General features: G+C 32.6%; 2 protein-coding genes and 1 pseudogene across 2 annotated transcripts; 1 reads left to right on the top strand and 2 right to left on the bottom strand.

Annotated features, from left to right (window-relative positions):
• Positions 1-1,641: 1,641 nt before the first annotated feature.
• Positions 1,642-12,982, bottom strand: LOC131650908 (uncharacterized). Its single transcript, XM_058920609.1, has 8 exons — positions 12,817-12,982; positions 12,465-12,551; positions 12,099-12,314; positions 8,134-8,193; positions 5,742-5,817; positions 4,894-5,347; positions 3,815-4,216; positions 1,642-2,915 (listed from the first exon to the last, which is right to left on the bottom strand). The coding sequence occupies exons 1-8, from the start codon at positions 12,980-12,982 to the stop codon at positions 2,784-2,786; spliced, it is 1,593 nt and encodes a 530-aa protein (XP_058776592.1). The 3' UTR covers positions 1,642-2,783.
• A 6,133-nt stretch (positions 12,983-19,115) lies between these two features.
• On the bottom strand, positions 19,116-21,132 carry LOC131650907 (large ribosomal subunit protein mL101 (rPPR4)-like; annotated as a pseudogene).
• On the top strand, positions 21,004-23,951 carry LOC131653305 (O-fucosyltransferase 30-like). The gene is made up of 2 exons (XM_058923411.1): positions 21,004-21,667; positions 22,313-23,951. The coding sequence occupies exons 1-2, from the start codon at positions 21,264-21,266 to the stop codon at positions 23,364-23,366; spliced, it is 1,458 nt and encodes a 485-aa protein (XP_058779394.1). The 5' UTR covers positions 21,004-21,263; the 3' UTR covers positions 23,367-23,951.
• The last annotated feature ends 1,481 nt before the right edge of the window (positions 23,952-25,432 follow it).

The raw sequence follows: 25,432 nt of genomic DNA, 5'->3' as shown, positions 1-25,432 counted from the left end.
GGTAAGGAAGTCACCCATTCACCTAGGTGTCGTTTAATTCTTGCTAGAAAATTTCAATTAGCTTAGCTATCAATCAATAATTATAAATTATAAATTTTTGGTTATACTAAAAATATATTAAATGTAAATTTAAACATTAAATAATTAAATTGTATTTTTGTTTTTATTTTTAAATTCTTAAATACCCATGATAAATAATTGGGTACTTACCTTAGTGTAAATTAGTTTAGAATTAGAATTTATATTTTAATAAAATAATTATAAAAATAACATGTCATTGAATAATGATATTTAATTGGACAAAAATATTAATACTCAACTAAATTTAAAGATACCGGAGTATTCACTTTTTTTATTAAGAGTTGTTTCTCTGTATTTTTAGTATATTTAAATTTTAGTTGTTTTGTTATTGATTTCATTTCATGGAACAACAAAAATAGTCTAAATTTTCTTGATAGTTTTATTGGAAAAAAAATCAGATTTATATAGTCACATCTCTTATTTTATAAATCGGATATTGGAAAAAAAAACAGATTTATATAGTCACATCCCTTATTTTATAAATCGGATTTATAAGATTGAGTTAGATTCAATCATATTTTTTAATATAGTATTAAGAACTTCATTTAAAATTTTGTGGGCCACCTACTCTCAGGTTTTTATTAGATCATTTATTTTTACCCAATCTTAAGCGTGAGTGACATATTAAAAGTTTCACATCAGATAATATATAATCTAAACATGTCCTTATAAATGAAAATAATTCTTATCTATAAACCGGTTTTATAAAATTGAGTTAACACGGCATATTTTAACAAGTTTCAAACATGTTGGTATGTGAATAAATATGGCTCTTTGGTCGTAATACAAGAGCAAATACACAATCTTGCTTTTTAGTGTCCATATATAATTCAGGATCCCTCCGAATCAACATTATATTCGAGGCCATGATGTGTTCTATAGCAATCATTCTAATCAGAAAGAGAAAAAACAAGACAATGGTTTTGACTTTTGATTTTCCATAATTAGAAGATCTATATGATAGTAGTTTCTATTACATGTCGGAGATTTTCAACGTTACCTTGCCATGTAATTTCAAACATGATTATTAAAGTTATAATAAAACGATACAAACAGGTTAACGCTAATACTTTTCTTTTTGCTATCTTAGTCATTGCATTGTACAGTAGGTAATAATGAAAAATAGATATACATGATATTGTTCTGTTATCACTGTTGAGCAATCAAAAATAAGCAATTAAGATAAACCAACCAGACACTGTAAAGAGGGGACAAATATAGATAAACCTTTTCGTGTGGATCTCTAATAATGGTTTGGTATGATGACTCATCCTCGTCTACACCACACATGAACATCATTATCAAAACAACAAGATCCTAGGCCAATAATAAGACTCCGTGAATCAGGGATAATTACAAAAAGTCGTTGTTAATTATTTTTGGTTGATTATGATTCCTTAGCTTTTTTGTCTTTGGGTGGGTCTAGCTTCAATTAAAGCTATTTCCAATGGACAGACAGAAGAAGAGGCAGAGATATGGAAAACCCTTTTGAGTTATGATAAGTCACTGCCAATGTGAATTGAGAACATGTTATATAAGCTCATTCACATGTAACTGCTTAAAAGGCAAACATCTTGCCATATGTATTGGATATACAGCCTTATCATGAGTGTGAATGCCATACTGGTAATGATAATGTTGATAGTAACATCTTTCAGTTCACACATCCTAAACCTAAATGCAGTAGTAGTTTTGAAACAAGTTCTACTAGAGGACACATGAAATCTGTTACAAAATCGTTTCAGACTTTGTTTCGGTATAACTGGGGGATGGGGTTGGGTGGTCTTTCTTCAATGATTGGCATCCCAAAATAATGAATGAGACATTGGGATAGAATCTTTATGATGCATGACATTTTGCCAAGTTTATGTAACTGATGAAATTGTCACAGTAACAAGACAGGAACTCACGCTTTTCTTCTCGAAAATCAAATCAGATATACAATATCAAGTTTCAATAAAACATGCATAAAAACATTGCTCCAATACATTGCATATTTAGAAATTCTCATGAAAACTGAGAGGCTTTGCTCCCAAAATCTATTAAGTTATTCATCCAGGTCCAACAAAGAAACACCACTAAGACAGTCACTAGCCAACTAGTGAGTTAAATGATATATTTAAGGGAAATTGGAAAGTGTTACTCAGTGGTTGAAAAAATGCAGAAATCACAATTAGCACCATCATTAAGACCATGAGGTAGATAACACCATCATTAACCTGAGATAATACAATTAGCATGTGAATTGTCATACACAAATCACAATACTTAAAGACTGTAAACAAGGAATGTGAACTTTTATCTTAGAAACATTATAACTAGTCACAACGTAACATATCGACAATAGTATTGCAGCTGGCCTTGAGCCACTTCAAGGAAAGCAAAACATTTACATTTCTTCAAAAGCAAACAAGTCCACTTGTCTGAGTCTCTTGTGTGACATTGCTGTCCAAAAAAATAGTCAACCTTCCTTAATCCATGAGAAAATAACTACAACCTTGAGAGAGAGCCCGGGTTTTTCAGTGAGACGTCTATGAAATTCAGTTAGTAATAGAACTGTATTGGAAAAGAATGTGTTAAAAATATGTTATCAGCATTTTTCTTCTACAAAACATGATGAATTTTCTTGCAACATGTTTATTAATAAATCAGGCATCATTTATATAAATTGGGAACAGCAAACTAATGTCCACTCTAACATCTTAAGTTGTATCCTCTTTCCTTTTTTTAAACTTTGCAACGTGCTCATGATACTCTTCAAGCTCTTTCTCCAACTTTTCAATGAACTGGCTAGTATGCTCAAGTGACTGCTCATATCGATATTTCTCCAAGGCCTGGAGATTTCAAAAGTAAGAAAACATAAGCTCTTTGCTAGAAGAGAAGACAATGCTTTCTCAGCCAAACATATTCAAGCTAAATTTATAAATTAGCACTTCAAAGTTATTAACTTATCTACTCTACAAAAGCACCGGTCCTTTTATTTCCTGGAAAATAGACACAGGATTTACTAATACATGTTTATCGTTTTGAGGATTAGTCCCTCAAAAGATGCAAAAACCATAGCTTCTATTCGCTAGTTTACTTAGGACTGCGATTGGTTGCAATAGGTAGAGGCATAAATCTATAGCAGTTTTTAAACTTTTGTAGTTGACCAAATTTATCAAATCGCGAATATTAAAAAACCTAAGAATTATGAAGTTAAAAAAATTATTGATAATTAATATTAGAATGCGATATTTGATATAAATCACTCCCTTCAATGTTAGTTTAAGCTCAACAAGAAACTATGATCACTGTAATAACTTAAAAGTTTTTAACTGAATGGGTTAAATTAAATCATTGTATAATCTCAACCCTCTGATATTCCAATAATATATATGAAACTGACAGGCACTTGTGCTTGATAACTGCCAACCTCAAGCAGATTCTAAAAATTTAGGACCCATTTGATTTAGATTTAAAAGAGTAATTTACACATCATGTGAAAAATGATTATTTTTTAGAGATTTTCCTATAAATTAGAAACTAATTTGTGTTTGCTTAGAATTATTATATTTTTTTTAAACTTTTTGATCACTATCTCTCATCTATACTACACAATGATAATCATTCTCTATTTCTTGATTTTCTCCTTCCTTACCTAAACCATACAATTTCATAAAAAATAATGTATTATACTTATCATCGTCAAATACCTTTTGCTAATGAAGAGCTAATGCAAAGTCAAAATTACCTTCGCTTTTGATAATGTATCTGGAGGTGACATCACTTTGGGTTGTACATAGTTCTTTCCTCGGTAAAAAATGATAATATTATTAGGTTTGATGTCAATCACAATGCCTTTGCTCAGTCGAGCCAGCTCTTCAGCATATTCCTGAGCTTGACCCGGTTTGCAGGGCTTGCATATAACCTTCACCGTCTCATGATTCTTCCAGTGAAGATGCATGTTTAGAACTACCCCACCAAACACTCCTCGTCTCCCAACTGGAACATAGTGTTTCTTTTTCTCTCCAGTGCGCTTCAGATAATGCCTCTCCTCCTCGGTTAAAATTTCAGGATCAAATGTTTCTGTTGGGAGCTTCGGAACATCAAATTTCCTAAGCTTTTCAATCAACCATGTTTCCTTTCGCTTGGCCTGTAGATTTATGAGTTAAAATAAAAGAAAAATGCCCAAACTTTGAAAAGAAAATTCAAGGATGAAATGCATAATGCCTATTTCCAACCCATCTGAGTTTCTAAATAATGTCTTCATGCAAATATACCATAACTAAGTTAAAAAACAGAACGACAAACTGAATATACTGTTATATTATATTTCTAAGCAAGGTTAACAGATAGTTTCGCAGAAAATTTCCCGAAATGAAAAGAGACTTCATGGAGGTGTTTCAGATACAAATTCAAATCCACAAGCAGTAGCATTCTGGTTAATGGTTATTTCAATGCCCAGACAATAAAAAAAATACTACTCTTTATGTAAAGATTATCGAACAATACCCATACAAAAACTGGAGAACTAGAAAATGTGAGGTTAGGGTGGGAGAGTTGAGGACTGGAGTGATAAGAAGGGAGAGGATTTGATCCCCACCCCCGCATAGTACTAATTATACTAACATTTGCTATTCAAATAAAAGCTTGAAATTGTATAATTACATGATGATAAAATTGCAAAAGTAAGCATCTGAAAAGTGTAAAATTGTCATAAAAGTATAACATCAGTAACAAAACCAAGCAGCTGAGGCAGAGTAAAAGCAGTAGCTAGCTACATAAAATAAAGCTTTAAGCATAAAAATTACAGTTACAGTAAAATCCAACCTTTTCAAGCTTATAGCGAATTCTAACTTCTGGATTAGGAGAATACATCTTTTGTTTTGCCTTCAAACGATAGAATTTGAGCTCATTCACTTTGGCCCTTTTAGATTTTTTCATTGTTTTTTTATTCTGGCTCTTCGTTTCAGAACTAATATCCCCAGGCTTATACAGAGAGAACCGTACAACATCATTTTGGGTCTTCAGTTCAACTGATGAATTACTTGTGTATCTGGAAGGTAGCCGGTTTGCCTGATTACATTGGCTTCCAATGACACTTGATCCGAGCTGTGAAACAAAAGCTGATGGAGAACATACAGGGGGTAGTTTTGAAAGATGTCTCGTTGTGCTGTAAGTTCTTGGATGTACGGAATAAGGAGTAAAAGCTCGAAAACATCTTGTAAGGGATGATGCAATGGTCGGAACATCTTCAACTAAGCATAGCCAGAATAAGCTATGTCTGCATTGTGAGAATATAAATTGCATTCAGGAGTCAGCAGCATCATAAAAGGAGCCTGGGATTATATCTTATACAAGCATTAATATTGTTTTTTTTCTGAGAAAATGTTGGTCTAAATTATGTAGAATTAAGTTGAAAAGATATGAATCTAAAACAGTAGTAGCCTTTTCATCAAAAAAAAATATAAAAATTTAGCGGCCCTAAACATATAGAGCCTAAATAAATTCAAGAAAACATAAGTAAAAGATGTTTTCCACCCTTTCTCTACCCACTTGAGAAGTAAAAAGGAAGACAACAAAAAGATAATCCAATATGGAAATCATTATTAGAAAAAAAAAAAAGAACAAATACGAATCCAATAAAGAAATGTTTTTTTTAACTGAGAGAAGTATACCTATTGAATGCGTAGGAAAACCTGTGTCTTGTTCCTCTAACTAAAGCTGTAGAAAACATAAAAGTCCAGAGTCCAGCTGAAAAATCATAAAAGAAGGGAGTGATGGGAATTTATTTAAACAAAGATACTTGAGCCAAGTATAAATTTATTTAAACAACTAGCATTTGTACTAGTAGCGTATCACGAAAAATTGAGTATGTGTCTCTAGTTTAATTTAAACGGCTTAAAACAGTATTATGTCCTCTTGTTTTAAGTTCCGGCTCCGCACAGGTTGTCATTCATGGCAAGATGCCAAGGTAGAAAGGTGTTTGCTATAACAATTAATTTGGGGAACCGACAGTCTAGGGACACCTTTTCAGAGATTTTTTTTATCAATACACCTTTTCAAAGATGAATATGTTTGTAATGGATCAAACACATTGGTTGGTAAACAATAAAAAGTATTTTATTTCAATATGTGTGATGAAGAGGAACTGAAGAAAGTTATGTTGCCTTCAAGCAGACGATGTTTGTTCTGGTCAGTTAAAATAATTAGATGCTTAGAAATCAGTATCAAGGAATCTAAAGACTCATTCTTAGCAACAAAAAAAAACTGCGGTACTTCTGGCCAGGTTACCCTGGATTGCAAACGTAATTGATTTTTAGAGAATATTATACGTTATTCAACAAAAACTGAACAGAAAATGAAACTGCAAAGGAATCAAATCCAAATTCATGAAACACACAGGACAATATGTTAATCCAAATCTAAAACATCCTTCAGAGAGAGGTTATCTTTAATAGAATTTCCAGCAAGGTTGACATCTGAACAGAAAGCTGGAATCAAGACACTTCTGGAAGTGTGTGGTTTTCAAATATGTTGTCAGCCAGAACAGAAGTGTGGCAGTGAGCGCTACTAAATTTGCAGTTCCAGTTTCTCTATCGATGATAAGAAATTCTTAAGAAAGGTTGAAGTAACGAATGCACTAGACAACTGACTTTACAAAATGAGAAATTAGTTAAAGAAGAATGATGTTAATTTAAAGCTCTCTTTAAAAGACAACAAGAAGATCAATACTGCAATTGCAATAGCCACAAATTTGCTTGATGAGAATGACCAACAAATGAAATTGATGTTCTTAAGGATCACTTGAATGAACTTTGAGTCGAGACATTGACACACTATCACACTGACCCTTCTCTTATAATCTCACAACAAATGAAACCGGAAATCGCAAACTCAACACGAAGTATTGTAAAACACCCCCGAAAACATTAGACTTGTCTCTCTATCATGTGATCAAATCATTCAAACTCATCATCATTTGAAACCCTTTACTAGCTATATATGATATCTGATAATACATGAAGTCAAGACATCAACACACTATCACATTGACATGAAACCGGAAATCGCAAACCTAAATTCAAACCTAAAATCTAGAATTGCAAACTTAGTACAAAACAAAATCAATACGAAATTCGAAACCAACTTACGAACAAACCAAAACTGATTGACACTCAATAATAAAGGGAAATGCAAAACCAAACGATACGAGAAAAGCAAAAACCAGAAGTTCCAAATCACAACAAAATCACGAGATGAGAGTACTAGAATGGCAAAAACACCTGAAATGAAACTGAGAACTTACTGATTGATAAGAAGCCTCGATCTCCTAATTTTTTCGGCGGTTAACAGAGGGAATTAGGGTTCAATGAGCTCCGGAACAATGTAGGGGTTCGACGAGTAGCGGGAAAATATTTTTACTAGGGTTGAATAAGGTTCAATCGAAAAATTGGGAGTGAATGGTGGAGAATAGAGATGAACGATGGCGTGGAGGAAGAAAAAGAAGTTCTTGTTCCGATATATTACCCTCCAATCTCACCCTCCATTGCTTATAACCGATTTTCTCAATCATAGGGCTCACAATCCTCCAACCATAACTAATTTCCAGCTCCCTATAACAGTTTTGTAAACAACCTCCAACTAACTTCAACTAACTGTAACCAACTCTCACCTATATATTCTCCTCTCCCTCCTTCATTCAAGCTCTCCACCATTTTTGTTCATCCACGCCAATTCACCATTTTTCTCCATCACACTTCTCCTCCACTTCATCTTCCCTCTCTCTCACAATTCTCTCCAACCTCTCTTTCTTCTCCTTCAACCTTCACCATCACCTTCATCTTTCCCAAAACATCACTACACGCTCGATCCACCATTGAATGGAGCTTTCAACCTCCGAAGCTCCATTCAATCGAGCTTAGCCTCCATCAACTTGTATCCTCACGTTCTCTCAGCCTCAATCTCACGTATTAACAACCTCTCAGAAACTCGCAGAAAAATAAAAAAGAAGAAGTTTCAGAAAAGAAAGAAGTAGATACACGAGAAGAAGAGGGACAAGAACGATACCTGGCTCGAAGAACTCCGTAGCGTTTATTTCATATTCTTCTGCTTGCAATATGTCCGGTCACATGAGAATTTTGATCTAGGGTTTTAGAATTGGGCTCGAATTGAGGGTTTTTGAACGTTATTCATGAACGGAGAGGAGATTGAGAACTGAATCGAGATGAGGGGCGAGGCTCATCGGAATTTTGATCGGAGAGGAGAGTGAGGTTCGCTGCGCCGCTCGTCCTTGAAGAGAGAGGAAGGAGGTTTCTGTGTATAAAAGTCCAATATTAGAAATTAATTCTAAAACTAGAATTCCCCATAAAATTTAATAAAAAATATCTTAGATTTTAGGTCATTTTGCGGATTTTTGACCTACTTATCACCCCTTTGAAAAAAAATTCTTCAAATGCCACCTCCCCAAAATTATATCCCAAAATGCCACTATTTTTCCATTTTTCTGACTTTTTGCATTTTTTTTTCCTGAATGCAGCATGTGGCGGCCATTTCAAATGGAGGTCACCTATTATTTTATTTTATTTTTTCGTTTTTTGTATTATCAATAATTTTAAATATTTTTTAAATAATAGTTATTATAAATAATTATTAAAAAATTTAATTTAATTATTTAAATTATTAAAAAAATAAAAAAATTAAATTTGTCAATAAAAATTAATTTATTTTGATACATAAAAATATTTTATTAAATTTTTAGTTAATAACAATATAATTATACTAATGTTATCTTATTAATTTATATTTAATAACAATATAGTAATACAATATAAATAATAAGACAATATAATAATAATAACAATGTAATTGTTGCTTATAAAAAATTATATTTAATTGTTGCTTATTAATTTATATTTAATAACAATATAGTAATACAATATAAATAATAATACAATATAATAATAATAACAATATAATTGTTGCTTATAAAAAATTAAAAAAAAATATTTGTTGTTAATCCATGCTTTCTCTCGCCTCATACAAAGACTTTCTGTTGCAATAAGTCTGTTGTCTATTCATTTGTTTTTGCAATGATATGATATGAAAAAAATTTACATCAAATTCAAAATTATTTGTGCTTTGCCTCTGAAATTTAATCAGTACTTTGAACTCGTCAATTATGCTAGCATATGTATATCCTCTGGTCACTATTATTATAAATAAATTTTATTTTAATTTTAATAAATTTGACTGTTAATATGTATAGTCCATATAAAAATTAGATATATTAAAAGTCAAATGTAGTAAAAAAAAATGTTTTGGTTATAATAGTGATAAGAAAAAGGGTGTATATCAAAAAATGCTAGTATATTATTTTCCAAAAAAGAAAAAAATCTTGACGTAAAAGTGATACAATTATTTTTTTGTTGTTGTCAAGATACAACTAATATTAACAATTAAATATAATGTACGTTTCAAAGATGATAAATAAAATTGTAGGTATAATTATTATTATATTGTATTATTATTTATATTGTATTATTATATTGTTATTAAATATAAATTAATAAGATAACATTAGTATAATTATATGTTATTAACTAAAAATTTAATAAAATATTTTTATGTATCAAAATAAATTAATTTTTATTAACAAATTTAATTTTTTATTTTTTTAATAATTTAAATAATTAAATTATATTTTTTAATAATTATTTATAATAAATATTATTTAAAAAAACATTTAAAATTATTGATAATACAAAAAACGAAAAAACAATAAAATAATAGGTGACCTCCATTTGAAATGGCGGCCACATGCTGCGTTCAGGAAAAAAAATGCAAAAAGTCTGAAAAGTGAAAAAATGGTGGCATTTTGGGATATAATTTTGGGGAGGTGACATTTGCAGAATTTTTTTTCAAAGGGGTGGCAGGTACGTCAAAAATCCTCATTTTGCTCATATTTTGTAAATCATTTCCATGACTTTTTTTCTATGCTTTTTTATATGAATTTTGTTTGATTTTGATACTTTGATTTAGACCTATAATTTTGACTACAATTTTGCATGTTCCCCTAGGCTTTAGGATTTGTATAGTATGACAACTTTAGGCTAGAATCATTCCTTTAAAATCCTATAACCATTAGGTAGACATAACAATTTTAGGCTAGAATTTCCTTTTCTTTTCTTGTTCAACTTCAAAAACACCTAATAAATACTCAATTAAATCCCCTTTAAAAAACACCAAAAAAAACACATAAAACACCTAATAAAGGTTGAAATTTCATAAAAAGGATATATTAGTCAATCTTGCAAACCTAAAATTTATAATAGCTTCCCTTCAAATATCAATTTTAATTCCTTCTTAATATATTATATTTATAATTTTTACAAACCTACCATATATGATAGCTCCCGTTAAATTTCAATTCTAAATGAATATCTACACTATCGATGATATCTCATAGATACATTTACATCCACCCGTGAATCCGGATAAGTTAAGAAAACTCAGTTTAATCCAGATGAGTTAATTTTAAAACTACATATTTAAATAAAATCATTTTTTCAATTCAAATAACATTACTTTTTAAATATTAGTCAATTTTTTCAAACATAAAATTTATAACAGCTTCCCGTCAAATATCAGTTTTACCTTTTTGATTATTAACTTTTTAAGATTCTTTATGTTTTGTTTTAGTAATTTTATATGTTTAAAAAAATTTAATTTTAATTAAAAAAATTAAACATAGTATAAACAATTGTTAATTCACTTTTATATAAGTATAAATTTATATATATATATATATATATATATATATATTAAACTTTTTAAAAATATTTAAAAATATTTATTATTTTTATTTTAACAAAAAGAATTAAATCATTAAATTAATATCTGAATATTAATTCTATGTTTAAAAATATTATGTATAATGAAACAAATGAGTTTATATAAAATATATAAATTTATTACGTATAAATTATAATGCATAATGCATTTATAAATATAAAAATAAATGATGAATAAAAAGTGATAAAATATTAATTAAAAAGGTATGTATATTAATTAAAAAGGTATGTATATGTTAAAAAAAATATTTTACGGCATAAATTTATTCTATAATCATATCATGTAATTATAAAAGAGATTAATTATAATTACTAGAAGAGATTTTGTGGATTTTGTTTATAAAAGGTTTTCTATATGTTTCATATTTTTAATAGATATCAACATTAATTTTGATTTATCTTTTATTTATACTATATCAATAAATTCTTATGAAACTATCTCTTTATTAAATATGATACGATAAAAGTCAAATAAATAAATAAAAAATATATATGTTTTAGTTCAAGATAAATTATATTGGAATTAAAGTGGAGCCCTAAAAATCTCGTCATTCAACAAATTTAATTAGTGGAGCAACCAATATTAAAATTCAAGAATCATGGTAGATTTTTTCAAAGTGTCTATCAAGTCTAACCGATACGTAACATTTAAATAGAAATTAAAATTAGAATAAAAAAAAGAGGAGTTTGTTTTCACATATTTACAAAGATTCTAAAGGCATCGAATTTTCAGAGAAAAAAACAATCAATTCTGGTCAAAAGAAGTTCATCCAAACATTCATGAGTAAGTTACAGCAAAGCACCCCAAAAGAGAATCGATCAAATCTCCATAATATTCCAAGCCAAATCTTCAAAAATCATCAAATTAGTATCTTAATTCAAGATTTAAATAGAGTATAATTAGATTAAAATCTAGAATGATCTCAGTCATCCTCAAATTTTCTCAATCAACATAAAATAAAAACAATCTAAAATAAGTACAAAATATAATCTTCTCATTATATAAAAAACACGAATTTTACTTAGAAGGGGATCTCTTTAGCGAATCAAAACTTTGCAGCAACCTCCATAAACGCTTTCTAATGCATATGTTAAAAATGCTAATTCAATATCATCATCTTCATCGAAACCCCCACCAGATCAAAATCCAAAAACAACAATAAAAAATAATATGAAAAAAACTTGAGCTTCCAATCCTTCTTGCATCAAACCAAAAATCGTGATATGCCAAGACAATGCTGATTGAAGCAGCCCCATCGACCAACATTCGCATAACCGGACAGAGACACCCTTCGACTCTGACAAACTCCATCGCAACTCCATCGTTTCCACCATCGTTTCCAACCAATTCCATAAAATCTTCTGATTGAAATAACATTCCAGATAGATAAATTCTACCTTTAAACAACATAAGAAATTAATGTTGATGAGAAGAAAATAAAAGGATTAAGAAAGCAAAAGCTTTAACTCCCTATATGAACTATAGGTGCCAATGATAGAAAAGTTGTTAAAAGTCATATATGAAATTTAAATTTAAAATACTATTACTGCAACATTCTAACAAACATATAGTGTGCACCCATAAAACAGAAATAGAGCAACACTGCAACATTTCAACAAACACATAGTGTGCACCTATGAAACAGAAACATAAATAATTAAAAACTTTGATTAGTAATATGCTTCCGGAACTCGAATAGTTCTTCCTTGTTTATCTTTTCAACCTTCAACCTTTTTTATGGATCAAATCATCTCAGTGTTCCAAAGCAAATTGACTTAACTAAAATGCATTGAAACACTGAGAGAATTAAACGGTTTAAAAGAACAATGAAAAATTATAAATGGAGATTTAAAAAAAAACAACCTATGTATTAATTGAAATCATTTTGATGGAGAAGACCGTCTTTAGAAAGTTTATCGAAATTATTCTGAACTTTATTCCACGCATCAACATCGTTAGATTTACTGCTCATGAATTTCAAACTACAAAGCACTTTATGAGCACTGGTGCGAGCACGATCAAGCTGCTCACGTTGCTTCCTCAAAGCTTTTGCAGCCAACGCCATTTCAAAACCACTGACGACGATAGTACTTGTTCTGATATTACCAATGGAAGATGAAAGAGTATGCTTGCTTTGGAAAAAAATCTACGGTTGATTTAACAGATCCCTCAACTGAGACATATTTTGGTGAAATGAAAAAGGAGATCTAAATAGTTCAGCAACCAACTTCCCACAACCTATGTTAGTCTAACCTTCAATGTGACCTTTAAGTCCTGTCAGCATAGAGGAAAGCGAAAATTCAAATTTTCATTGAAACGTGTAACACGACTATTCATTTTTGCATTGAGAACGTGAAAGTAGCAAAAGCAATAATTGAGTTTAGACGACAATAACTCTGTAATTAGGAGAAAGTGAATTTGGATTAAAAAGGACTTAGATATGCACAATATTATGATAATGCTTTGAAACTAATAACTCAAATTGCGCTCACACCATTTACTAATTATGTTTGATATAAATAAATTAAAAATGTAGGAAAAAATGATGGTATGACACATCATCCATATTAAATACCAAATGCATTTAAACGCAACATTAGTGCATTAAGACTTATTTGTCATTGAAATTAGATTAGTTTAAACTTTTATAAGTGGTGTTACACATGAATTTTCCAGGTACTTTAGTTTTTATATATTTATAATAGATAATTTATAATAGATAACTAGTAAGATACTCGTGTTATCGCACGAGTTCCGTCTGAATTTATATTACACGTCGTGATATTTTATTTGTCAGTTTTGAAATTTGTTTTACAGAGCACAAACATTCACATAACCACAAATATAAACTAATAATATGTATCAACCTTTATGCATTGATCAAAGTAGTATTTTTAAATATTTGTTACAATAATGCACTTATTTGATCCAATATAAGCACTTAGAACCCGTGTTATGTGACAACTTGAGTGCTATTAATATTTCAAACAATCATGTTCAACACAGTAGAATCAATCACATTGACATAAGACGTCATTTTAATAGGGAACTAATAAAATTGTCAACCTTGAGCATGTAGCAACTGAAAAACAGTTAGCTAACATATTTATTAAAGCTTTAGATGTAATTCAGTTTGAAAAGTTAAAAGGCGCTCTTGGTGTTTGCATATTTGATAGCCTATAGCAGTCAAAGCATGGGAAACATGTAAGGAGACCAAGTAACTATCTCTCTTATATGTTCTATGGTGCACATACAATGAGGTTGATTATTTATTTTCAAAATATTCTTTTATTTGGTCATTCATTACAAGTAAGGCTATTGTTCTTATATATCTCCTTTGGACTCAATAGTTTGTTATTTTTCCCTTCTCTCAAGTTTTTTCATTTCTCTTCAAAAATGAGTCAATCATTTGGAAAAACGATGGCTCGGGAGGCTAATGTGGTGGAAGATAAGTTTGGAAAGAAGAATAGGGCTCTAGAGGCAAAGCAGGCTGATCTAGAGACACATGTTAGACCATTTGTTGGAGCATCTATGAATAGGAAAAAGTCTATTAAAAAGACAAAGTCCTTGAAGAAGAACCTGTTGAGACACATGGTTTTGACTTAAAAGCTGATGAAGACTAAGTCACTTTCATTGATTAAGGTGGTTAGTCTAGTGATCAGTCTGAAGATTGATCTTTCTAGGTGTTTTAGTGTAATTGGTTTTCTTTGTTTCGCTATCAGGCTGTAATAACACCTAAACATTCCTGGATCTATAATGGCTTGATAATGTTATGGTTTTTTAATAATTGTCATGATGCTATACCATCATGTTCAACATATATCCTCGTGATTGATGATGTTCGTCTACTCTTGATCTACTGTGTGTATGTGCTTACATATTGACCACTACGCTGCCTGGATGATTTTTCTGAGGAACACCTTTGCCAAATTATTGCAAAAAGGGGGAGTACTGGTGGGCAAGTAGTATTGTATTCTGACTACTGACCTTATGATACGTGTTGTTGTTGTTGGTGTCTGCTTAGTACTAATTGTTTGGGTTTTGTAATTGTGCACATATGTTGAAGCATCTGACATGGCATATGACCATTGTGTGCTCCGATCTGTTTGCATCAGTGGAACTCTGCTGAATTTGACTTGACTACTGATTGATGTGCGTTCATGTATGGCTGGAAAGGTGTTATGAGCATTAATTAATGTGTAGCAACCATTTGAATTCTAATTATGCTGCTGATTTATGTAGGTGCTACATTGATTTCTGCTGCTGCTGCGGTTTGCTCTATTTGCTCGTATGTGGTGTGCTTAGTACTCAACTTATGTTGCACATATTGGATGTTTTTGAAGAATTTTTTTTTGAAATTTTTTGTCAAAGTGAGAATTTGTTGTTCCTTTTGGATTGGCTGCATTATGCAAAACAACATGGGTTATTAAAGTTATTTATGTGAAGAAGGACACATGTGGAAACAAATATCCCAAAATGTGTGCAACATCTGTCCATTCTTTTCATAACAAGGCTGTTGTTGTGTGCACCATTTTTTAGTTGATTCTAGCACATTCTTCTCTTGTGTGCCACAAGGATTATTGTTATCAGTGTCTATATCCAAGGAGAAAAGCTCAGCTATGAATTTCTATATATAGAAACTCATTCCATGCCTTGAAAACCACCTGCTTGAGTGATAATTTATGTTTTTGGCTAAGTCTTTGTTTCTTTTAATTGCACACCACACAATTGCTTCATTCATATCATTAGGCATAATAGTTGGATTGTTTAGTTGAGTTGCAATTCAATATTCTTCATTGTATTTATCGAGGTTGATCGCTTAGGATTAGTGACTGAGAGAAAGTGAAAGGGGGTTCTCATATTTATGAGGAGACCTAAATAGAAATATACTATAGAATAGTGAATTGCTTTCTAGGTTGGATGCCCCACATGTAGGTATGTTTGCATTTAACTGAGTTACCAATTATTTTGTGTTCTTTATTACATTGTCTTTAATTCTGAGTTATTGTCATATTATGTGAAACTTGGTTTAACAAGTTGGATAAGTTGTCATAGACATCTGGTCCAATATCTCTCTCCTGAGGAACAAAATTTTATTTTAGATCCTCTGGATTGAGGCAGAGTCTTTCAAATTCCTCCCAATATAGAATATCTACAGATCTCCCTTGGTATATGAAGACTTTTCTTATCTCCCATTCATCACATCTAACGGTAATGACGATGAGATCATCATTGTGAGAGTGAATGTTGGTCGTGTCCTTCTCTGAGAAGGCGATAATGGCTTATAGCGCATTCACCTTTAGTATTGGAGAGGTCTTATACATTCAGAATTTGGTGAGCATACCTTTTACGGGCTGGGCTAGTTTCCTCGCTTCCGAAAAATCTTCCTGCTATAGTGTTGAGCATGTGGCACACGATTTTGCTGCCCACACCTTGGGATGTATCCTTTGTCTTGCTTGGCCCATGGCTCCCTGCGCCGTCTCACCCGTGAGTGTTGGATTTTTCTGGTCCATGGGGGGAATTGCCATTTACACACTTCTTGAGGTGTTCCTCCTAGATTAGGCTCTCAATCTCTTTCTTGAGTTGGTAACAATCCCTAGTCTGATGTCTTTTGACTTTATGGAACTTGCACCATCTACCTAGTTCAGGCCCAATTACCTCTCCCTTTGGATCTGGAGGCATATGGATGTTGTGTAGGTGAAGAACCTCACGCCTGATTTGTTCACAGAGAGCGTTTAGAGGCGTGAAGCTTTCTACCGTTTTGCCCACTTTCTTTAGCGCAGTCTTGTCTTTAATGGGAGAGATATAACTATTATTTCTCTGGCAGTGTGAACTTTAGAGTTGGGAGCATGCTCCTTGACGTCTCACACCTTCTTCTTGGCGTTGCTCTCCTATCCTTTTATGTAACATTTTGCTATGATGACCACTTCTGCTAACGAGAGTGCAAACTTATGGGAGAGAGACTCATTGAAGTGTCTCGCCTTAAGTTCATTTTGGAATGCCCCTATAAATATTTATTGGTTTAGAGGGATGACCATGATTGTGGCTTCGTTGAACTAAGCGAGATAGTCTCTCAGCGACTCCGATGGACCTTGTCGTATGTTGAACATGCTGGCAGTGGACGTCTTCTAGGACGATTGACAATGAGCTGGTGTGCGAGTTTCTTTACCACCTAATAATATAAGCTCAAGAAAGACCCATGTACCATCGCAAGGTTGCATCCCTGAAGCTGCTAGCAATAATTTGCACTTCAAGGAGTCGGACGCTCCAATGACGGCCATTTGGGGTGATGGGGCGGCATGTTCATAAGGATCACTACGCCTAAAAAATTGGCCAAAGAGGGAGGTTTGAATCCTTTAGGGACAGATGCTTCCCATATCTCGTCTAAGAGTGGATGGGGGTCCAACACTTCCATCTCCTCTAGGGGATTGGACACTTGTTGGCGCGGTCTAATATTGTGGACATTGTCCTCCGATGTCTAATTTTGACAACGTAGTTCATCCATGGTGTTGGCATCCTTCGGCATAGGTATGATGCTCTCTTGTTAACCATAGCTGAGAAAGGTTAGGTATATGAATGAGGGGTAAAGGTAAGTTCGATGATTGTGATAAAGAAGATGTGGTCCATGTTAGTTTTATCAGGGTCCAATGGCAGACATAATTGATTCTAGAGTGATTTTAAGGTGTTTGGTTATTCTAAAATAGAATTGATTCTGCCTCTATAATTGATTTTACTTGAAGATAAAATTTATAGTTTCTGAGTTTAAACGTAATTTTTACATTTAAATTTATTGTTTCACTCACTTTAACATAAATGTATTCAAACATAAATTAATTAGCTCAATTTTGATAAAATCAATTCTACCAAACATAACTAAATAGATGATGATTCTGTTAGAAAACGCTTCAAAGTTAAACGGATCCAGACTTGAATCGTGAACGAAATACTTTCCTTATAGTATTTCAAGACTCTCGAATGTCTTAGAGTTTCAATGCAGGAATACACAACATGGTTCATCAAGTGCCGTCTACAAGTGGCACTCACCACATTTGTCAATGTGACACTTTATCCTCTTTTATCCTTTTGTTGAGTTAATGATATTAACTCTTTATAAAGGTTTTCAAAGTGAGTGAATCTTTATTTCATGTATTTATTAGTATTTACTCACTTTCACTATTTTATCATTTTAGAACACAACTTTCTAGTATTCCTTAATGAATTTTCTAATCCTTAAGAGTTTGTATATTGGTCTCCTTTTAAGTAGGGGTGATCGTATCCGAACCAATCCAAAAGAAAAACCGCAAATCGAACCAATCCAAACCGAAACCGCAAAAAACCGCGTTTGGTTTGGATGATTTTTGGACTGAACCGCGCGGTTCAGTTTGGTTTGCGGTTTTTATTTCACAAAACCGAGCCGAACCGAACCAAACCGCATATTTAGCTTAAGTTTGAATTTTAATAATTAATTTATTATCTTTCCAAATCCAATTGCACACACCCACACCTCACGTTTTGAATTTTAATAATTAATTTATTAACTTAAGTTTTGGCATAATCGACTTAGTTTTTGTATTTTATTGAGCTACATATATATGTAATTCTCTACTGTCTAATATATACATATATTTCATTTAGGGTTAAATATGTTTTTAGTCCCTATAAATAACCCAAAATCTTGTTTTAGTCCCTATAACATTTTCATTCAAACAATGATCCTCATAAAGTTTTCCGTCTCCAATTTTGGTCCCTGCCGTCAACTTTTATTAACGGAAGTTGACGTGGCACGCCACGTGGAAGACAGCTTGGCAAAAAATTTAAAACGCATTAGATTGAGGGGGTTTTAAACCTCCTCTAAATAAACCCAGAAAATTTTAGGAACAAATTTCTCACAGACATTTCATCAAACACCTTAGATGCACCATTTAAAATTGCAAATTCATTAACAAACTCCATTAAAGCCTTCACAAGTTCAAACCTGTAAACAATACAAACCGGACCAATTCCATAGGAACCAATTTCATAGGACCATTTGTGAATACCAATCCAGCTATCCAAATTAAATTGGGTTGATTTTATTTGCAGATTGTGTCATTTGCAAAAACAAATATTTATGCTCAGAAGTTACTGGTTAGATCCCCTTGGTAATGCAACCAAGCACCTCAAGTATTTCAACAATGAAATAAGATATTTTTAATGTTTAAATTGAAATGCCATATTTTTTTGCCGACAAGAAAGGACGCAACCTCTCAATTTACATCAATGAAAACTTGAAGGATGAAAGTACCATGAATCACTCCACGGAGATAGTCTCGAGCAACTTCTGGGTGTCTTCGTTCACATTTTCACATTCTCCATATTCAATCGTCGTTGCATACCAGCAGTTGCATAAGTTCTAATCAATGCTTCAACAAACACCTCTAGCCCTACATAATCCACTGATTTCTTCAAGATCTCTATATATTCTTCCGCACCATCAACATCCTTCTCCTGTTCATAATGCTTCATCATAATACCAATTTTCTCGGATGATGGAACCCACTTCTCACCATTCCCTCTACCAATTGATATTGCTTCAGATAAACAATCCACCTCCAACTTAAAGTCACCTTTTCGTAAATGGTAGTCCAAAAATATTTCCCATGTTTTGGCATAAGGCTTGGCTCCCCTCCTCTGAGCGCGTTCCTTTAGCTCTTCAGCTTTCTCAAACATGTCTAATTTTGTGTATGCCCCCCTATCAGAGCATTTGCGACTCGAATATCATAAGTAGTGCAACTTGATTCCCACTCACGAAAACATTTTTAGTTAACTAAAATATGAATCATATTCAAATAGCTTATGTTTGCAGTTTCAGGAAATGCCAACCTAAGAGAACGCCATACCCTATTAACCTCGTAAACTTTGCCTATTCGCTCATACAATGTAAACAAAAACTGGTAAGCAGAAAGATCTTCGCTAGCCTTCCTCTTCTCCAATTCCTTAAGTGCCCTCTTCGGCCTTCTCAAACAAGCCAGCATCAACATAAATAGATGCGAGGTTGCTATAAGTTGTCCAATCTCCCGTAACTCGACCGTCCCTCTTCATCTCATCAATAACCCTTTCAACACCAGAAATGTCATTAACAACAGCAAGAGCTCTCATCCAGATATTATACGTGTAAGAATCCGGCATGATATTGCTAACCTTCATTTCTTGAATGATGGAAGGAATTTTCTCCGGTTGACCTACTTTAGTATAAAGAGTCATAAGGCTGTTGTAAGACATTGAACTCAAAAGAAAGCCAAGATTCTTCATTTTTTCGACAACACCTTCAGTTTTATCAGTTAAGAAGCCAAGATAAATGGTTCGGTTTGTATTGTTTACAGGTTTGAACTTGTGAAGGCTTTAATGGAGTTTGTTAATGAATTTGCAATTTTAAATGGTGCATCTAAGGTGTTTGATGAAATGTCTGTGAGAAATTTGTTCCTAAAATTTTCTAGGTTTATTTAGAGGAGGTTTAAAACCCCCTCAATCTAATGCGTTTTAAATTTGTTGCCAAGCTGTCTTCCACGTGGCGTGCCACGTCAGCTTTCGTTAATAAAAGTTGACGGCAGGGACTAAAATTGGAGACGGAAAACTTTATGAGGATCATTGTTTGAACGAAAAATGTTATAAGGACTAAAACAAGATTTTGGGTTATTTATAGGGACTAAAAACATATTTAACCCTTTCATTTATAATGTATTTTTAGTTCTCTACTGTTCTTGTAATATAATTTCTTTTGTATGGTATAATATCATATATTATATTGACATTGAATTACTTTCCTTTTTCCTTTTATTTCAGTAGATTTTTATTTTATGGTGTAAACCGCGGTCCACCGAACCGATCCTAACCGCATTGGTTCAGTTTGGTTTGGTTTGGATAACTTTTTAAAAATCAACCGAACCAAACCGAACCGCATGCATTTTTATCTCGCGGTTAGATGACTTTTATGCTCAAAACCGAACCAAACAGCACCGCGAACACCTTTTAAGTACAAAGTTTGAATCCTCTTAATAGATTGTAAAATTGACCGGTCGAATATCAAGATTTTTTAAAAGAATTTGATGAAAATTGTTAAATTGTTAATAGATGAAGAAATTTGTTCTTAAGTTCTTAAGTAATAACACATTGAAGATTGAACCTTCACCTCCCATCTTGATCTCCGATGTTGCAACCGTCGTTACCAAACCACATCCACGGTGGCCGGAGGGGTTAGTTAACACAGATCCGTAAAATTGTCAGCTTTTCACAGATTGACATTTTCTGAAACCGAATCAACATCTCCAAACCCTTGAACAATTCGAATATCACCAAACCCTAACACTATGTTCCCCAAAAGAAAACCCCATTCCCGTTTCCCACTCATTCCCGTTTCTCTCCTTATCACGTTCTTTTCCTTTCTCATTCTTTATTACTATTACATGAAACGCGATTCTCAATTCAATGAATTCTCCCAAACTTCACATACACTTCAATGCTCCTCCCAAGCCTTGGCATTAACCGAGAAATTCATGATGTATGCACCTCACAGTGGATTCAGCAACCAGCTTTTGGAATTTAAACACGCTGTTTTGATTGCAGGGATACTTAATCGAACTTTGCTTGTTCCTCCTGTTTTGGATCACCATGCTGTTGCGCTAGGTAGTTGTCCTAAGTTTCGGGTCGTGGAACCGAACGATATGAGGATTTCTGTTTGGGATCATATCGTTGAACTTATTCGAGATGGAAGGTTAGTTAGTTAGTTTGTTGAATTCTGGTCAAGTAGGATGCAAAAATTGCTTCAGATGTGTGTTTATTATCATCTTATTATTATATTTTGATTTTGTAACTCGTAATTGTGCTATTTTCAATTTGACATTATTGTTTTGCTTGGATAAACAATTTAAATTTAATTAAGCACTTATAACATAAATGCTTAGTATAAGCTGTTTCTGGAATAGAAGATAAAATAGGGCCAAACTTTTTTCATATAAGCTGTTAGCTTTTTACATTATCGACTCAGAAGAGCTTATTTAAATAAGCTGAAAATAACTTATGGACTTTGTTTCTATAAGATAGTAGATAAGCTCAAGTAAACCAATTTTGACATACCCTAAATACCAACAACAGTGATCATTTATATTCCTTGATTTTCACAGCATATTCCTTTGATATATAAATTTAGTCGGATAGTACTTTTTCCTTTTATATGCAATTGATTTAGTTTCCTGTTATATGATAAAAGCAATATCGGTAACATAGAAACTATGATTTAAGGGTATGAGTGACATCTTTCTTCTGTGGTTTTTATGTCAGTACATATTTATATTTGAAACTACATTGCCCTTGGTCATATGTATGAATTGTAAATTTTCATCCGTTGTTTTTCTTGCAGGTATATCTCCATTGCTGAGGTTATAGATATCTCATCTTTAGTTTCTTCTAGTCTTGTTCGGGTTATTGATCTTAGAGATTTTGTATCGATATGGTGTGACATCAGCTTAGATTTGGCTTGTTATAATGATTCGAAGTCACAGTCCTCCTCTTCTAAAAGCCTTAAGCAATGTGGATCTCTGCTAGCAGGGTTTGGTGGGAATATTGAAAAGTGTATTTATGCTATCAATGAAGATTGCAGAACTACAGTATGGACTTACCATACAGATGGTCGTGAGAACGGCGTGTTAGATTCATTCCAACCCGATGAGCAGCTAAAGAAGAAAAAGAAAATATCATATGTTAGGAGACGGAGGGATGTATTTAGGACGCTTGGACCTGGTTCTGAAGCTGAATCAGCTTCAATGCTAGCTTTTGGAAGCCTTTTCTCTGCTACATACAAAGGTTCTGAGTCATATGTTGATATTCACGAATCACATCAGGACCAGAGGTTTTTATCTTTGATGGAGAAGATAAAGTTTCTTCCATTTGTACCAGAAGTTATGAATGCCGGAAAGGAGTTTGCTAAAGCAACCATAAAAGCTCAATATTTTTGCGCACAGCTTAGGTTGCTGGATGGGCAGTTTAAGAATCACCATAAGTCTACATTTGATGGGTTAAGACAAAAATTAGAGTCTTTGAGGCAGAAAGGCCCTCTGCCCATACATATTTTTATAATGACTGATCTTCCTAGAGATAATTGGACTGGTACCTATTTAGGTGATTTAACCAGTGATGCACATAACTATAAGGTGCATTTCTTAAGAGAAGGTGATCAGGTGGTTATACAAGCAGCCAAAAAACTAACAGCAGCGGGTTACGGAGAGAGATTTATTCCAAATTCAGAGTCTAGAATTGGTAATAAGTATTGTTCCAATCAGAGATTGCCTGATGTACTTCTTTATGTTGAGCAGGCTGTATGCAGTTGTGCATCTCTTGGTTTTATTGGAACTCCTGGCTCAACCATTGCTGAAAACATAGAACTGATGAGAAAATTTGGCTCTTGTTCTACGTGAAGTTGACAACTTTGGAAAATAGTTTTTATTGTCAAGTACTAAATCCTATTGGAATGATGGATAGCTAGTCTAATCATGATATACCAGGAAATGATTGCACAAACCTTGTTTTCCGTCATCTATTCTCTTCCCAAGTTTTGAAGACTAGTCAGCTTTGCCAAGCCATAGTCATTTATTATGAGGCACTGGACGGTCAAGGGAATTAGAATCTACTATGGCTGTTTTGACCCAGAAAATAAGGTGTTCTTATGTGATTGAAAGACTTTCTTTGTCCAATTGAAAAGTTATTCTGTTTGCAATAAAGAAGCACTTAGAGAGTGCATAGAAACAAATTCAAGCAAAACGAGCGCAGTTCCTTATTGCTGAAAACACACATGGGCTTTTACACAAAAATAGCTTGTACGGATTGGCACTGCCAAAAAGAATGAATTTGAGAGTCAAGAGTAGCTCAAACAACATAGACAAATTTTGCATTTTGTGTGATGTCTGTTACAAATTCTTCCTACAAAGTATATGCTAAATCCCTGCTTCTGCAACTCTTTGATTCTACTATTTGTATGTTCTGTGCTAATTTAAATAGTTATTCTTATATGTGCGTCTCCAATTCTCCCTTATAATTTTGTTGGTAACAATATAACTTACACGCATGTTTTAAGTTCTGCGCAGTGTTTGACCAAATGTTGCCTACTACATATCGTTAAGATATTTTTATCCAATTGAAACTATGATTATTGTAGAAACACTAAGTGGTTGATAGCCACACTATAGAAACTCGATCTCTTAAATTTGAAAATACATTTTTGGACGCAGATATTCCATATTAATCCGGAAGTATATTTATATATTATACCAATTCTTTCACTTTTCCGTTTCTACTATTGCTTCTTTTATTTTTATATTGCACCAATCCTTCCACTTTGTTTATGCTTTCTGCTACTAAAAGAATAAGAAAAATAAAATTTTTTATTCTATATTTCTACCACATTCCCATGGCAAGAGCTTAGAGCTTATAAGAAGAAGAAAAAAAATCTTTATCAAACTATGCAACATTTGCAAGAGGGATTATGCACTTTTTGCAAGTCACTCGTGTTTCACCATTTGCTTGTATGAGGTCTGATTTAATTAGAAGTTCTGCTTTGTAAATAGAGTGGAAATTTCTGGTCAATATTATTTTAAAAGCCACCTCTATTTTTTGACTTCAATGCCAGGTTTCAATAGTGATCTGTTTCTGAAGCTTATGGAATTCTTTTTCTGTTTTAATTTTGTTTTCTACTTTGCATATGGATTGCTTGAATACGAAAGTATATTTTTGGAAAATATATTTTTAGATTTATTCGGAAGTATATTTTTAAATTAACTTTTTTATAAAATGAGGATGTGGTTCGTTTACGCATGAAATTGGTGTATTTAAAATGCGTCTATAATTGTATTTATGAATTTTAAAAATATTTTTAATTTTTTATAATGGTGAAAGAGCGCCCCCTTAGAGTAGAAGCTAGGGGTGGACATCGGATCGGTTCGGATTCGGGCCCAAACCATCACTCCGAGCAAACTCTCGGGTGAATACAATAGGCCCAATTCCGACCATTTCAACTATCGGTTTTTTTCGGGTTCGGTTTAAATCGGATCGGTTTATTTCATCGATTTTTTCCGGTTAACTATTTAACTGGGCCAATTTGAATTGCAAGCCCAAATTTAAAGCTAACCCATTTTTTTGATTTTTTTTACACTGATCCAATGCTTAGCTGTTGGATGAATTCCAAATAAACAAAAAAATGAAATAGATATCTCCATTTTCTAAATATAATTTTGTCAGTCGGTCCAAATGATCAATATATTGTCAAATTTTATTTTTCTTAGACTAAACTCCATTTTCTAAATATAATTTTATCAGTCGGTCCAAATGATCAAAAAAATTCAATTTTACTCTATTAAAAAAATTATCTCTCACTAATTAACATGAAATTCAATTTTTAGATAACAAATTACAAGAAATTCCATTTTTAGATAAAAAAATACATAATTAACTATTGTAACACAAATGACAAACACCAACACCCTGGATA

This window comes from Vicia villosa, linkage group LG2 (genome assembly GCF_029867415.1).
Source record: "Vicia villosa cultivar HV-30 ecotype Madison, WI linkage group LG2, Vvil1.0, whole genome shotgun sequence".
Lineage (NCBI taxonomy): Eukaryota > Viridiplantae > Streptophyta > Magnoliopsida > Fabales > Fabaceae > Vicia > Vicia villosa.
This window is presented reverse-complemented; position numbering and strand designations above follow the sequence as displayed.